The following is a 15,653-nucleotide window of genomic DNA, read 5'->3' as shown; positions in this document are numbered from 1 at the left end:
AAGAAAAGGAGGAGGAGGAGGAGGAGGAGGAGGAGGAGGAAAAGGAGAAGGTGACAAATTGTGGCCAGCAGTATGAAGTAGAACTGACAGTGTACTGGTCCTAAGCTTAGACTCTAAGAAACTCAGATGCTGTCCACCATTCTCTTTCACCTACACCATCACTGTGACAAGAACAAAACTAAATGAACCCAGTACTCCCAGAAGATGAGAGCTACGTGAAATAGTACCTCCACCAAAGGTATGAGCAGAGTCCCTGCCAAGGGGGTTAACAGATTGGTACAAGCTACCCACGGGATAAGCTCTCTGTCTCTGTAGGGATTGGTGCAGAAAGAGTCCCACATACCTGTCAGGAAACCCCCACATTGGGAAAGAAATTTGGACCTTCCAGTTATTCTCAACTTTAGCATTTTAGAGATAAACAAGGTATACACACACACAAAAGTCTCAGGAGCCAAAATTGGGCTGCTAATGTTCTGCTTTTCCTCAAAAGTACAATATATTAAAGTAACCACTGTTAACTATCACCATCAATTCATAAAAGATGGGGCATTTTAACACCAAAACTGAAAAGGAATATAATCCTAAAATATAAATATGGCCCACTCCTTTCTAAATGAAGGCAGTTTGCTGTCCTCCACATATGAGCTATTTTCTTTTATTCTGTCACAGATCAAAGAAAACTTGGTCACTAAATAGTTCTGTTCTGTGTGTTAACAATTTCCCTACACATTTTATGGTAGAAAATGTCAGCAGAACATGAAGTCAGTTACATAAATTTTAAAACTTAAATCTAGGTTCCGTTTGTTCTGTGACAACATAAAACTTACCTTTTTCTCCGTTGAAATAGAAAGTAAAACTAAAGATAAATTCCTTTTCCCTAGCTGGATGTCTGAAGGCAATATGGATGACCAACAGCTCTATGGTTTTTAGTCACTGCTGAGTATATGCAGGTAGTGTTCCATTGATATGCAAAGAGCACAGGTTTCATTAACTTGTACCAAGTGACCTTTCTTGAATGGATTATTCAAGACAGTCTACTGTAGTAATATTTGGGCTCTAACAAATAAAGTTTGCCTGGAGATCAGAGTGCAGAGCTACCCACTAGTTAACCATAGAGGTCAGGCAGTGGGGGCACATGCCTTTAATCCCAGCACTAGGAATGTGGAGACAGTAATATAAGGCAGGAGGAGACAGGAGCTCGGCCCTTTTAGGTCTGAGGATTTGGTAGAGGTAAGAAGCCTCTATAGTGGCTGGCTCCTTTACCTCTCTGATCTTTCAGCATTTACCCCTATATCTGACTCTGGGTTTTTATTATTAAGACCAATTAAAATCCACGCTACATCTGGCACCCAATGTGGGACATGAATTCATGAAAAAAGCCGCTTGCCTGTGGCTTTGCGCAGGCTGGAGCTGCATGTGCCTGGAGTCACTGCCCCACCACTAGGTTCTCCTCTCTTTTTTCCCTAAGCCTCTGAGCAAGTTTGGGATTTTCCTATTACAGCTTCTCTGCAGCAAACTCAACACACAGGCATTTGGGCTCCAAATGCTGCAGGAATTAGCTGCTTTTGCACATTCCCCCATGCAGACAGATGGCTCTTTGGCTTCTTCTCTCCCAGTGGGTTGTGGGCTTTCCCTGGACCCTTTCCTTGGGCTGCTGCCAAATTTGGTATCTGCCTTGACAACCCCCTCAGGCTTCTACTGTTCTACAAAGCAGCAGTCAACCTCACATCTTTACCATCATCATCACATCATCAGCAGATTTGGTGAGACAATTGGGATTTCTTAAAGGGGTGAATTAGTTAAAAAAAAAAAAAAAGATGAGAGAGAGTTTTCCCATGTTAAAAAATGAGAAACACTATTACAATGGAGGAAATTATGTCTTTGTAAGATAATACACTGGACAGTTTGAAAATGAACAATTAAATGAGAAGATAATTAATTTAGATGGGATTTAAGTAATGTCAATTATAAACATTATTGATTCTTTCATTTTTTGTTTTATCACTAAAAAAATGGTTAATATGAGTGCTAAGATACAAGTTTTATTAAACTTATTAAAATAGATCATAGAGATATTCATGCCCAGACAGAAGAATTTAAAGGAGAACCAATCTCAATGTTGTATTATAAGATTAGAGAGGAACAGCCTAAAGTTTTCCAACAAACAACTTTAATTTATGCAGTAACCTTATAGGAATTGCCAAATGATAGATATCCCCAAGAATGGGTTCGGACTGATTAGACTCCTGTTGGAATGTTAGATTTAAGGAGATTTAAGGAAGTGATAGTCTCATATGGCATGCATTCACCTTTTGTCAAGCAGATGTTAAACTTGTGGTCAACTTGTAATAGAATTATCCCACAAGACTAAAGAGAATTGGTTACAGCAGTCTTGGAGACTTGTCCTCAGTTATAGTGGAGGACCTGGTAGAAAGATGACTAAGACCATTGAACAATGAAGCAGTGCTAGAGGTATCAAAATCTCCCAAGACCAACTTCTTGGAGAGGGAGATTATGATAATGTATAAAGGCAATCTCTATATGGTGAGCACACCTTTGCTCTGCCACACAGCAGCCTTGAATGCTTGGGACAGAATTCAAGAAATAGGAAAGAAAATTGAGTCATTCACCATAGTTATACAGGACCCAAAAGAAAACTTCACTGATTTCTTACAAAGATTGACTTCAGCTGTAAATAGAATGATAGCAAATTCAGAAGCTAGACAAATAATAATTGAATCTTTGGCTTTTGGAAATGCTAATGCACAACACAAAAGGATAATTGGGCTGTTAAAGGCAAGATCAGCACCCTTAGAAGAATGGATCCGAGATACAGTCAATATTGAATTTTATAACCATAATGATACTTGGATAGGAGAGGTAATTCAGAGGCTTGAAGAAAAATTGAAATGTCATGTTTCAATTGCAGTAAACAAGGTCACCTAAAAAGGGACTATAAACAGGGTATTCCTAGAAACAATGTTTTTTCTAAGAATAATCACAACAGAATGCCCCTCCTTTCTGTAGTATGCAGAAGATGTGGCAAAGGCAGACATTGGACTAATGAATGTAGATCAACAAGGGACAGTCAAGGTAACCCTTTGCCTCACAGGCCCCCACATCAAATTCGGTTCAGTAATTTCCCGTCATCATGGAGGAAACTCTTTCCAGGAGCAATTAAAGAACCGAATGCCTATTGTAAACAAACAAACAAACAAACAAACAAACAAACCTATACTTCTCTGGAAGATAGAACAGCTTTAGCAAATAAAACAAAAAATTTCAGGAAAAACCATAAATCAAAATTGATAAAGATTAGATTTGAACAAGAGAGACTTCTTGATTAGAAGAGGTGGTAGGTAGTTCATCAACCAGCATGGCTGTTCAATCTAAACTAACCTATAAAACTAACAAATGCTTTTCATCTGATCAGATATAACTTGCTATAATTAGGTTTGGGGAAGGGTTTTGTTTTTGTCTTTTCAGGAGAATGAAAGCATCTAGCTAAGGAATCTGAAGGTCACTGGACAAATGTGACATGTGAAGAAAAAGGATAAATCACACACACACACACACACACACACACACACACACACACACACACACACAAATGTCCCAAGAAAAAGAGTAAATTGGCCTATTGATACATCATATTTTCAACAGGATAAAAATTCATAAATCTTCTCAACTTTTTTTTCTGCTTTTCTCCATAGACACATAATGCAAATGGTCTTTTTTAGTCCCAGTTCAATTAAAAATTAAAGCCGGCTTTGGAGTTGGAGTGTGGCTTTCTCCTTCTCTAAGCCCAAGCATGCTTGTTAAAGTAAAATCCAAAATCTCTGTCTCATATCAGAAGAGGTACCTGATATGGGACAGAAGAAAAACAAAAATTAAGAAATTATTTTATTGCCACTAATTTTATAATCCTTTGGTTTTACTTTGACTCTTTAAATTTTTTTCATGGAGTTAAGGCTAGAGGGGATGGAGGAGGGAGGAGGGGGGATCTGTGATTGGTATGTAAAATGAATAAAAAAGTCCTTAATAAAAAAACTTTTTCATAATCTATGAATATATCTCAAAATATCTAATAAAATATATATATTTTAACTTTTTGTCATGATATTAATTGTCATATAGAATACTAACTAATTTTAGAAAAAGACTTCATCTAGCTTCCTGTACATGATTTCAGGTTTGAGTCTCTATCAGGTAACTAGGAATTAAGTTTTTGTACTCTGGGTATACATAACAAATATTGATCCTTTAACCTCTTCAAGATCTGTTGCATATGACATTTAAAATGTTTAAGTTTTCTGCAGTGAACCAAAACCATACCTAACAGCAATCTTTGAAGTTTCCAAAAGGAGGATGGGAACCCACAACAACAATTCCACCAGGATTATGATAACACCACTAAGCTGAAAAACACCACTAAAAATCAGCTTTGGACTACAAACTGCTCAGGACAGTTTTGAGGTGGCTATCTGAGATGACCCAGCCTCACAGATTACTCTAGTCAAGACTTGAGACAAGCCCTATACTTTTCCATTATGCAGAGACTGGACAAAAAAAAAAAGATCAGCTACCTCTCCCAGGACTTGACAATTAACCCAAATTTTTCTTTTCAGGATCCCCTAAATACGCCATCACTGCCAGACAGCAGGAAGTAATTTTAAGAAAATGACACCCATACTCCCAAGAAATTGGGTAGGTGTTTTTTGGTTGTTCAGTGGGTTATGGATATTTGTCATCATGTAGGGTGGTTGGTTACAAGTTATAAGTAATGGTCAGTAAAAAGCTGAAAAAAGAGATTAGATTCAGGGTTCTTATTTTGAAAGGAAAAAGGGGGATGTATAAATGATAGGATAAAAGAGTAGATTATTGAATCTACTCTGAAAAGAAAAAAAGGGGATATAAATATGATAGGATAAAAGAGTAGATTATTGAATCTACTTTTAAAAAGCATCTACTTGTTTTAAATATTTTACATTGATATGTATCTTTGTATATTGATACAAATTTGAGATTATTTTTTAGAACATACTGCACATACATTTCTAATCTTGTTCAAGGTATTGTACCTAAACAGCTCCTTTAACAATGTAATGTAAATTTCTAGTCCTTAAAAGTTATTATTACAAACTATTTAGGATAATAAAGAAATGCAGGTTAGTTGTTAGCCACCTATTACAATTAAACTTGTAGTCATGTTAGGCATGTTTTCAAGGTCAAACAGAGATATATCTTAGGTAGACAGGTGGTCTTCAAATACTTCAGAGTTCTACAGAATATGGCATTTAAGATGTTTTAATAACATTAGTTCTTTTTTTAATGACAATGAGACATGTCTGCTCCTGGCAGCACCAATCTACTTCAGAGAAGATGATGGGCATCAAAGAAGCTCCACATGGAGTTTACTTTCTTTGTGGCAAAGGTAAGCCATTGGGAAAGAAAGTGTTCTTGCCTTGACTACTGACAGTATGCTGTCCAAATTGGACAAGCAAGACACAAAAGAAAATGACTGCAGAACCTTGCCAAGACAAAGTAGGACAGTCCTTCAGAAAATCCTGCTTCACAGATAAATCTGTCAGCTATGCTAGGCTGGTAGGCTGAAAATGGATGCTCCAATGTCACAGAGGAACCTTGGGTGACTGTTCAGGCAGCCAGCTGTTTCTGTCATTTCCTACATTTTTTGGAAGTTGCTTGCTTGTACTTCCTGCTTACTTGGGTAATATTTCTCTCTCAAGTCTGATGGAGTTGAAGACTTTATAGTTGTAGTTATAGTCTTGCTTGTTACCATATTCAAAACAGAAATTCAATAAAGGGGTATAAAGTATATAGGATTGAGAGACATTAAAAGATAGTTTTGGTAGTGCTAACTAGAATAAAAAGTAAATTAGGTACAACCTTTTGGACTCACCAAAATGGGATAGATAATGGAGCATTTTCTCTGAACTTGTCAAATGTTTATAGACTAGAAATTGTTAATGTATTTATGGCCTGTATATATTGCATATAGTTATTGTACTTATTGTATACAGTTTTTCTTATTAGTTATAACCTTCTTTTTATTTTAGACAAAAAGGGGGAGATGTAGTGATATTTTATTTGGGCTTAAACAAACAAAGTTTGCCTATAGATCAGAGTACAGTGCTAACTACCAGTTAACCATAGAGACCAGGCAGTGGCACACGCCTTTAATCCCAGCACTAGGGAGGTAGAAATAGTGATGTAAGGCAGGAGGAAACAGGAGCTCAACCATTTTCGGTCTTCAGTATGAGTAAAAAGTCTCTCCAGTGGCTGACTCCTTTACTTCTCTGATCTTTCAGCATTTACCCCTATTTCTGACTCTGGGTTTTTATTGTTAAGACCAATTAGAATTTGCACTACAGTTTACCTAATGAAAGAGACCAAGCAGGTCTTTGTACACAAAAATAAAAATTGAAATACTCTAAGACCTTCCCAAAAAAATGATAAATTTGATCACTTGAACTTACCTTCTCCACTGGCTACCAGAATCACATCTGAGCAACCAGCAGAGCCACCAAACCCCTGCTTCATGGAACATTTAAGCTGTACTTTGCACCTACCTGAGATACCATAAGCTACTTCCATGATGGTAATAATGTACATATGAGGGGGAAAGGTGGTGGCCCAAATCAGGAGATCCACCAAAGTCTTCAGACCATACAATATGAGAGAAGGCACTGAGTCTCTGGGACCAGCTACAGGGACACATGGCCAGGTCACCCATGAGTGTTGACTGCTTTCTCTGGGCTATGAAAAGCCACTCCACGCTTCTGCTGAATATGTGGAGGCCTAAGAGAAAGAAGATTCCCAAAAGTGGCAAATAGCTATAAGAGCCTATTTATTATTCGAAACTCTCAACCACACCACATATACCAGACACCAGGCTGCCTCTGGCCAATGACACCTATGCCCAACCACAGCAAGTGTCTGTTCCATTCAGAAACTTTGGAACTACTGTATGACCCACTAATTCTTTCCTTTCCCTCTGCCGTGAAACCATCAGATTTTATGAAGCCAGTAACCAATAGAAACAAAACTTCAATCAGATGCCTAGATGTCTATAATTAATTCCCAACAAGCATAAGACAGAAGTATAAAATAACCCTTAGTTGGTAGTAGCCACTGAGTTTTGGGTGCCTGTGTTCTGAAATGCAACAAAGCCTACATACATATTGTGATGAACACAGTGTGGATGTCATAGTGGTCTTCTAGAAGTCAACAAGAGTGGTGGCAGTGGAAGACAGCAAACTTTTCTTGGCTGTGTTTCAGCACCTGACCTCTGGGCAGTTGGAAGGCAGAGGTGACATGTGAACACACAGGTGCCCAAGACATGGATCCTGCCCCTGTTGAACATATCACCAATTAGTAAATCAAGGCATCCCTCTTTTGTGCTGCTCTGGGTTGTCAGATTATTACTAGGTACTGTAGTGAGGGAGAATCATACAGCTACCAGGGCCCAGTGCTGAGTATCAAGAGATCTTATTTAGGACTGGAAAGCCTGGGATCCCATCCTAACTCTGACAGCTTGTGCCCACCTTTGGCCATTTCTCCACAGATGCCTACCGGGGCAGGCACTGGGGAAAATAGGCCAGGCCCTTAGCTTTCCAAACTTATATTCATATAGGAGACAGACAATGAACATTAAGAAAAATACTAATGATATAAGGGAGCTATTTAAGAATGACACAAGACAAATTGACAGAGCTTGAATAAAATAGGCTTTGGGAAAAAAAATCCAGGAAAGGCCTCTCAGAGGAGCAGATATTGCAGATGAAAAGTAAGACTGTATCTGTCGAGCAAGGAGCTGGAGAGAGACAGCAAAGGCAGGCAGCATAATCGCAAGGACGAGGGCCTGAGCTGGAGAGGAGGGTGGCTCACTTAGGAACAGAAGAAAAGGCAGAGCTCTGGGCAAAGTGGGCACAGAGGGTTGACTTAAGGTTGGTGTGGGGAACTACCTGTCACCTGAGCCTCATGGTTCAGAACAGGGTTTAGAGGGGCCTTTGTTTTGGTTTGGTTTTTGGTTTCAGTTTTTGGTTTTTTGAGTACATAAAGGGAAGTGGGGGATAACACAGCAGAGAAATGATGGGATCTGACTAAAGAGTTCCAAAATGCTTTGTGAAGGATGAGCCACAAAGACGACAGAGCAGTGAGGACACTCCCAGGGCCTGGACTGGAACGCCATCACGTGTGTGACCTTCAGAGACCTTCAATACTGCATCACGTGCTCTTTGGACTCCAGCAGGCTAAAGTAAAGGTGTAGATAGCTTTGCTCAATTAGCACGTTTTCCTGCTAAGCATTTCTGTTGCCTCCCCAGAGCTGGAGCCATGGCCGGTACATGCCCATGAGGGCCGTCTTCTGCTAGCAGTGAATCCACTGTCAAGGCACTAGATTCTACACTTGCATGACACAGGCTTGTCCCTCCAAGCAGATAGAATTGAGAGTACATAGAAGCTGGTCTGGAATAGAAGGGCAGTTTATCACCAAGACAAACACAGGAAATACAGGCCAAGACAAAGGCTCTTCCATCCACCAGGAGATTTGACAATAGGGGAGAAGGCGGAGGCAAAGGTAATAACTGTGGCAGGGGAAGTTGGTTCTGACCAAAGAAACCCCAAGCTCTCCTCACCTGAGCTAATTGCTGCTTAGAGAAGGAAGGCTCAGGGAGCAAGACCAAGTTGAAGAGACTTGATGGTCTGGGTAGACTGCTGGATTATAAGAGTTCACATAAGCAGAGAGGAGACCCTGCTAGACTATCCAGGCTCAGTTAACCTGCTAACTGGCCAGAGGACCATCTGTGAGCTCAGTCAAGATCATGTAACCTAAGCGAGAACTGCCCAGTCAATTCAGACACACGTGAAGAAATAATAAAGGCCTACTTGCTTTAAGGTACAGTGCCTTGAAGTGTTTGTTATGCAGTGATAGCTAACCGATACTGAGGGAACTCAAAACCAGTAGCAAGTCTTCAACAAGTCTCTGGTGAAACCACAGCCCTATTTGTTTCCCTACTTGAAGCCATTGCATATTCAGATCACTAGACTGAGGCTATGGCCCTTGTGATTCATTCTTGGAGTTAACTTTACACATTATCTAGTATCTTTTGAAAACTTCCTCCTGTCTTTGAGCCTTGGTTCCTTATCTGTAATGAAGGAATTGAAAGATTTCTAAACAGCCTCCTAGTCTGATACATTTGAGCGACTCTGAACTCTTCATTCATCCATCTGTCATCTAACCAAAAAGGATTTTTTTTTTCAGAGCCAACAGCCTGCAGTGATGTGGCTATGGCTAAGAACAGAGTTGCAGAATCAAGCACACAAGATGTTGGACCTGATCACCAGTAGCCTGGGACCAGTAGCCTGAGTCTCACTGTCTTATGAGTACAAGGACAGAACCTTGTCAGTGACTTGACAACCAAAGAGGCTAAGTGGTGTCAGCAGTGTGTGGGACTCAAGTTCACAACTGTCCAGAAGACAGAGGGGACGCATGTCTAGTATCCCAGTGACTCTGGGCTCTAGGACTCTTGTCAAAAGTGTTGGGGGCAGAATTGAGGCAGCATGGACCCCAAAGTCCTCCACATTCCTGACTACAGTTATCCTCTAAGACCTCCAAAACTTCTTCCATTTGAGAAAGAGTTGGACATGTCAACATCATCTGCCATAGGGCCGAGAAAGTGTACTACCGTGGAACCAGGGAGCAATGGACTTGGTGTTCCTCTCGAAACCAGCTCGGCGAGGCAGCTGTTCCTCCTTGAACCAGCGCACGATGACTTCTCTGGAGAGTGGACGCAGAGGACGCTCCCAGGACCTGCTGGGAAGAAAGAGAGTAAGTGGGGGGAAATAAATCAGAGAGGAGGAAGAGAAGAAAGAAACGAATAGGGAGGAAAAAGGGAGGAAGGTGAGTGGAAAGAGATGGCTCAGCATGTAAAGGCACTTGCTGCCAAGTCAGACCATGTGAGTTTGAACCCAGGGCCCCACATGCAGAGAACTGACTCTCACAGGTTGTTCTCTGACCTCCATATGCACGGTCTAGTATGTGTATGTGTACATGTACACACACTAAATAAATGAATAAATAAATAAAGTTTTAAAAGCATAGAAGGGGAGAGACACTTCTGACTATACTTCCAGATTCAGAAAAGACATAAGAAATTTATCTTATAAAAATCAAGCATTTAAAAAAAATCAAGCATTTCTGCATGCAAGAAAATTCTACCTCCAAAAATAAAAAAAAAAAAAATAATTGACAAACTGAGAAAAAGGATGTGTCACAACTTTTCCCTAGCTTAGGGAGTTCCTAGAGATGGATAAAGAGAACATGGACCACACAGTGAAAGAGTGACTGGACAAGAGAAGAGAAGGAAATACTGTGGCCCTTCAACATATATGAAATGTTTAGTCTAGCCCATAGACATATGTGAGTATTTCAACTTACTCCAAGACATATTTCCTTACACAAAACAAGATTGGCAACATCATGGGTCAGGCTAAAGGATGTGAAGATATAAACATTGGTAGCAGCCCTGTGCAGGGCCAGTGAATTTCCAAAGCACACAGCCCTTGAACAAAGACCCTACTTGGGAGAATATCTTTGCAGATCATGGTTGCCTAATATAAAATTAATTTCCACGAGTTTATATACACAGGACCTGGTTGATGACTGCTTTCATTGCAAAGTTTTGGCCAAGTCCAAGGAGTCTAAAACTATGGAAACATTTGTATATGTAGATTTTGAGGAGAGGATGATGTCAAAGATTACAAAAATCTTTAACCTCTGAAAGGTTAGCTAACCCCCAAAACTCCAAAGTTGTTAGAAAGGTCCAGAGCCCTATTTCTGTGTTCTGCCTATTACATAGATTGGAATGCTAAGGCCCAAGGAGGGCAAATGACCAACAAGTAAGAGACAGAGCCTGGGGAGAACCCATGGAGCTTGTCTCCTGTGTCCCCAGCCCATCCTAACACACCTGTCAGGTCCTGTAAGGGATGATGGTGGGCTCGTGCATGGAAGTTGATGGAGCCTTGCCTCCTGCTCATGGTTCTGGCCAAGTTCTTGAAACATGGTGCTTAGGCCAGCAACAGTGCCCTTCTGGATGGCACGGAGTGAGTGGCGCCGGTACTCATCCCGGGCTCGCTGGGCACGACGGCTCCTCTCTTCATCAGCTGCCTTGATTCTGCGCACTGAAAAAAGGAACAGTATGGCTGGCCTTGACCGACAGCTCAAGTTGAATACTGGGGAAACAGAGACAGCACTGTACACAACTTACTTGGAATTCCATCATTTCTTGGGAGCTGACTACCCAGAACACCAGAGACTGCAGGAGACTTGACTCATCTAGGAATCACAAGGCATGCCCAGCCCCAAGATGGTAGGTTTATAGGAATCTTTTCATAATTGACATTCCATGGGCTAAAAACACTATCCTCTCTCCACCTTTCTGCTTTCCATGTCCTTCAATGGGGCTCTGACACAGTCAAGTAGCCTTGAGAAAATCACTGTGCATGTGTGTGTGTGTGTGTGTGTGTGTGTGTGTGTGTGTGTGTGTATCTATGTTTGACTTTGTTTCTGTGTATCTTTTTATGTGTGTGAATGTGCATGTCCATGAGTGTGTGCTTATCTGTGTATGTGTGTGAGCATGTCTCTGTGTATTTGTCTGTGCATGTATGTGTATCTGTTTATGTATGTGTATATTTGTGTGTATGTGCTTATGCAAGTGTGTGTGTGTCTCTGTGTATGTTTATGTGTGGGTGGGTTTGCAGAGCTCCTAATACTCATAAGTTTGGGGGTTAAGAAAATAAAGACTGGCTCTCTGATCCTCTCTGTTCCACAGACAGCTGCATTTTCTCATGCAATGCCAGTCTTGTTCCTGAGACAGGATGGTGAAGACCAGAGTGAACAGATTTGACTATATTGGGCTCATGATTACCAGGGCTGCCTTCACATCTGGCAAAGTGGACATTGTTGCCATCAATGACACCTTCATTGACCTCAACTACATGGTCTACATGTTCCAGTATGACTCTACCCATGGCAAGTTCAACAGCACAGCCAAGGCTGAGAACAGGAAGCTTGTCATCAGTGGGAAGGCCATCACCTTCTTCCAAGAGTGAGATCCCACCAACATCAAATGTCATGATGCTGGTGCTGAGTATGTTATGGTGTGTATTAGTGTCTTCACTACCATGGAGAAGGCTGGGGCCCACTTGAAGGATGGAACCAAAAGAGTCATCATCTCTGCCCCTTCTGCTGATGCCCCTATGTTTGTGATAGGTGTGAACCATAAGAAATATGACAGTTTGCTCAAGATTATCAGCAATATTTCCTATACCACCAACTGCTTAGGCTGCCTGACCAAGATCATCCATGACAACTTCGTCATTGTGGAGAAATTCATGACCACAGTCCATGCCATCACTGCCTCCCAGAAGACTGTGAATGGCCCTTCTGGGAAGCTATGGTGTGATGGCCATGGGCCTGCCCAGAACACCATCCCTACATCCCTTAGTGCTGCCAAGGCTGTGGCAAGATCATCCTAGAGCTGAATGGGAAGCTCACTGGGATGGCCTTCCATGTTCCTATACACAATATGTAAGTTTTGGATCTGACATGCCTCCTAGAGAAAGCTGTCAAGTATGATGACATCAAGAAGGTAGCAAAGCAGGCATCTGAGGGCTCACTAAAGGGCATCCTGGGCTAATCTGAGGACCAGGTTGTCTCTGCAACTTCAACAGTGAAGGCCACTCTCCTACCTTTGATGCTGGGGCTAGCATTGCTCTCAATGACAACATGTAAAGCTCATTTCCTGGTATAGAAATGAATACAGCTACAGCAGCAGAGTGATGGACTTCATGGCCTCCATGGCCTCCAAGGAGTACCAAACCCTGGACCACCTAGCCCAGCAAGTACACGAGAGCAAGAAAGAGGCCCTCGGCTGCTGAGCAGTCCCTGTTCCAACTCAGCCCCTAACACTGAGCATCTCCCTCACAGTTTCCATCCCAGACCCCCAGAATAACAGGAGAGGCTTGGGAGCCCTACTCTCTAGAATATCATCAATAAAGATTACTATATCCACATTAAAAAAGAAAAGAAAATGAAGAGCAAATACAGTCTACTGGAGTCAAGGGCTTCTGTCAGAACTGGTCATCCTAGAGTCTGACTGCTTCTCGCCAGACCTCTACCTGCCTCTAAAACCCAAGAGTTTTCAACAGAGGGCTCTGGAAGCTGGCCATAAACTCCAAATTGTAAAATGTTAGTGATTGCAATGGCCCTGGCAGACCACTTCCCTCTCCAAGTAGGAAAATCTTACTCCATCCATTCAACATGCTTTTCTGACACCTACAGCTTTCTAGAAACTGCACTTTGCCAGTATTTGGATAACACAGGTCAGTTGTTCTAGTCCTCAAAGAGTGTTTTGCCTTCACAGGTGATCAGGAGCCTTTTTGAAGAGCATGGCATCTTTCAGATCCCAGCATGCAGTCTATGCCTACAGAGGTATTTGCAGAGTGATGCCATGCACAGAAGATCTCCTGCATTTTGAGCTCCACGGGGCAGGTTCTTTGGCCTGCTCGTTGCTGAACTCCTAGTCTAGAACAAGGTTGGCAGACAAGATATCGTTCTAGATGATAAGGGATTCCAGTATGCTGGGAAGATGGCACATGGGTAATGCACTTGCCATACAAGCATGAAGGTGTGAATTCCATCCTCAGCACTCTATAAAAAGTTGGTATGATATGGTAGCATATGCCAGAAACCCAGCTCTGGGGATGCAGAGACAGAAGGATCCTGAAGCTCGATGATCAGCCAGACTAGCTGTGAGCTCCAGGTTCAAGGAGAGGCCCTGTTTTAAAAAGAAAAGTGAAAAAATAATAGAGGAAGACATTCAAAGTCAACCTCTCTCATGAATACGAGCGCGCGCGCGTGTACACACACACACACACACACACACACACACACACACACGGTCATGTATGTATGTTCACATATACACATACAAAAACTTTAATGATTTTAAAAAGCATTTAATGATTTGACTGCATATGACTCTGGGCTGGATAGAGAGAAGACATAGAAGTAGGCCCTCCTTTCAGTCACTCTACCCAAGATGGAGAAAGGACAGGTAAATATCACCAACATTAATGAAAAAATGTCAAGAGTGTCCTCGGAAGAAGAGGAGGAGGAGTAAGAGGAAAAGGAGGAGGAGGAGGAGGAATGAGGAGGAGGAAAAATAAATTACTGTGAGAGTTCAGGGTCCACAGTATTCATAATGTACAGGGATCAGGGCTGTCAAAAGAGAATCAGCCTGGGACTGTGCTGTAGAGGAGGTGGTCTGTTCCCAGCAAAACTCAAGTTGAGATGTGGGGCCTTAACGAGAGACTGGTGTCCCCTTTGTAAGACTGGATCAATTTTCTCAGGGATGGATGAGTTCTTGGGAAACAAATGGGTAAAACAGATCATCCCCTCTGTCCTCTCTCTGCCCCCTCTTGCTTTCAGGCAGAGAATAAATCTGTTTTCCTTGTGAATTACCGATCATGTGAATTACAGTGAAAGAAAATGAACAAGACAGTATGGAAAGATCAAGTACTTTCCCGAGAAATTAGAAGAGGAGCTCATTCCAAGAAACAACGGTGGGGCTCAGGGACGTAGAGACTCCTCTGTAAAGCTCAGGGAGCGAGAACTCTGTGAAGCCTGCTTACACTGTGGGCAGAGGGTCAGACAGGGTCGGGAAACCCAGGACCGACTTCAGGGTCATTAATACACAGACAAATCACTTCATAGAGTTTACCGTCCCTAAGAGACAGACACTAGAGAAAGACAGGCAGACAGACAAAGGTTTGGCTCCTGAACCCCTGTCTGGTATGGAACAATATTATTCTTTAGTTTCCTTTCCCTGAACAACAAACAGTGCTGCCCTTAGTCTGAGGCCTGCCACACTGCCAGGCTATTCCAGAGTCACCTCCCCAATGACACTCAGGGTTCCCACTCTGTTCCCTAACACTGAGAGAACACAAAAGTGTCTCCTTCCCCTTTATGTAAGTGGTCACACAGCTCCAGTGTGCAAAGAGGCAAGTGTTGAGGGGTTTCACCACTTCAAATAACATGTTGGCCGCATTTGGGGATACACTCCCATACATCTAGGACCCAGGAGGCTGAGCCCAGACGATTGCAAGCTTTGGGACAACCTGTCTATATAACGAAACCTTGTTTCCAAACCATGAATGAATGAATGATTGAATGATTGAATGAATGAATGGCATAGTCAGATATGTATAACAGTATATTTAGTTATCTACTTGTGTCAGCTCTCAGTGTTGCACAGGGCTATCAGTCAATACTATATGCCACAGGCCGTACAACTCCAGGAGACACAGTTGTAGTGCTGGCCTTCAGAGAGCTTACAGTCTAGTGGGGAAAATGCAGCACTAAACAGTAGAGCTGTGATGGGGTGTGCATTGGCCCCCAGGGCCCCCAGAGGAGGGACATCACATCCAGGCATGGATGGTCTTTGGAAGCAGGAAGAGGGCTAAGCTGATGCCTGGTGGATTCAAATAACAGTGGCCAATGAAGGGCATTTGTTCTTCTTTTTTTCCTTTTTTTGGTTTTTTGAGACAAGATTTCTCTGTGTAGCTTTAGA

The 15,653-nt window shown here is 42.0% G+C and overlaps 1 protein-coding gene and 1 pseudogene across 3 annotated transcripts in view; one reads left to right on the top strand and one right to left on the bottom strand.

The window, feature by feature from the left end:
* Positions 1–15,653, bottom strand: part of Sh2d4b (SH2 domain containing 4B) — a 92,863-nt gene that overhangs the window by 21,916 nt on the left and 55,294 nt on the right. For 2 of the 3 annotated variants that reach the window (XM_028854978.2, XM_028854979.2), the window contains exons 5-6: positions 10,989–11,202; positions 9,708–9,832 (exon numbers count right to left, since the gene is read on the bottom strand). In XM_028854978.2, coding sequence (XP_028710811.1) covers positions 9,708–9,832; positions 10,989–11,202 — 339 coding nt within the window. Of the gene's footprint in view, positions 1–9,707; positions 9,836–10,988; positions 11,203–15,653 lie in introns of all 3 variants that reach the window. The other variant, XM_037208696.1, reaches the window with a different exon arrangement.
* On the top strand, positions 11,899–12,719 carry LOC114681463 (annotated as a pseudogene).

This window comes from Peromyscus leucopus, chromosome 9 (assembly GCF_004664715.2).
Source record: "Peromyscus leucopus breed LL Stock chromosome 9, UCI_PerLeu_2.1, whole genome shotgun sequence".
NCBI lineage: Eukaryota > Metazoa > Chordata > Mammalia > Rodentia > Cricetidae > Peromyscus > Peromyscus leucopus.
This window is presented reverse-complemented; position numbering and strand designations above follow the sequence as displayed.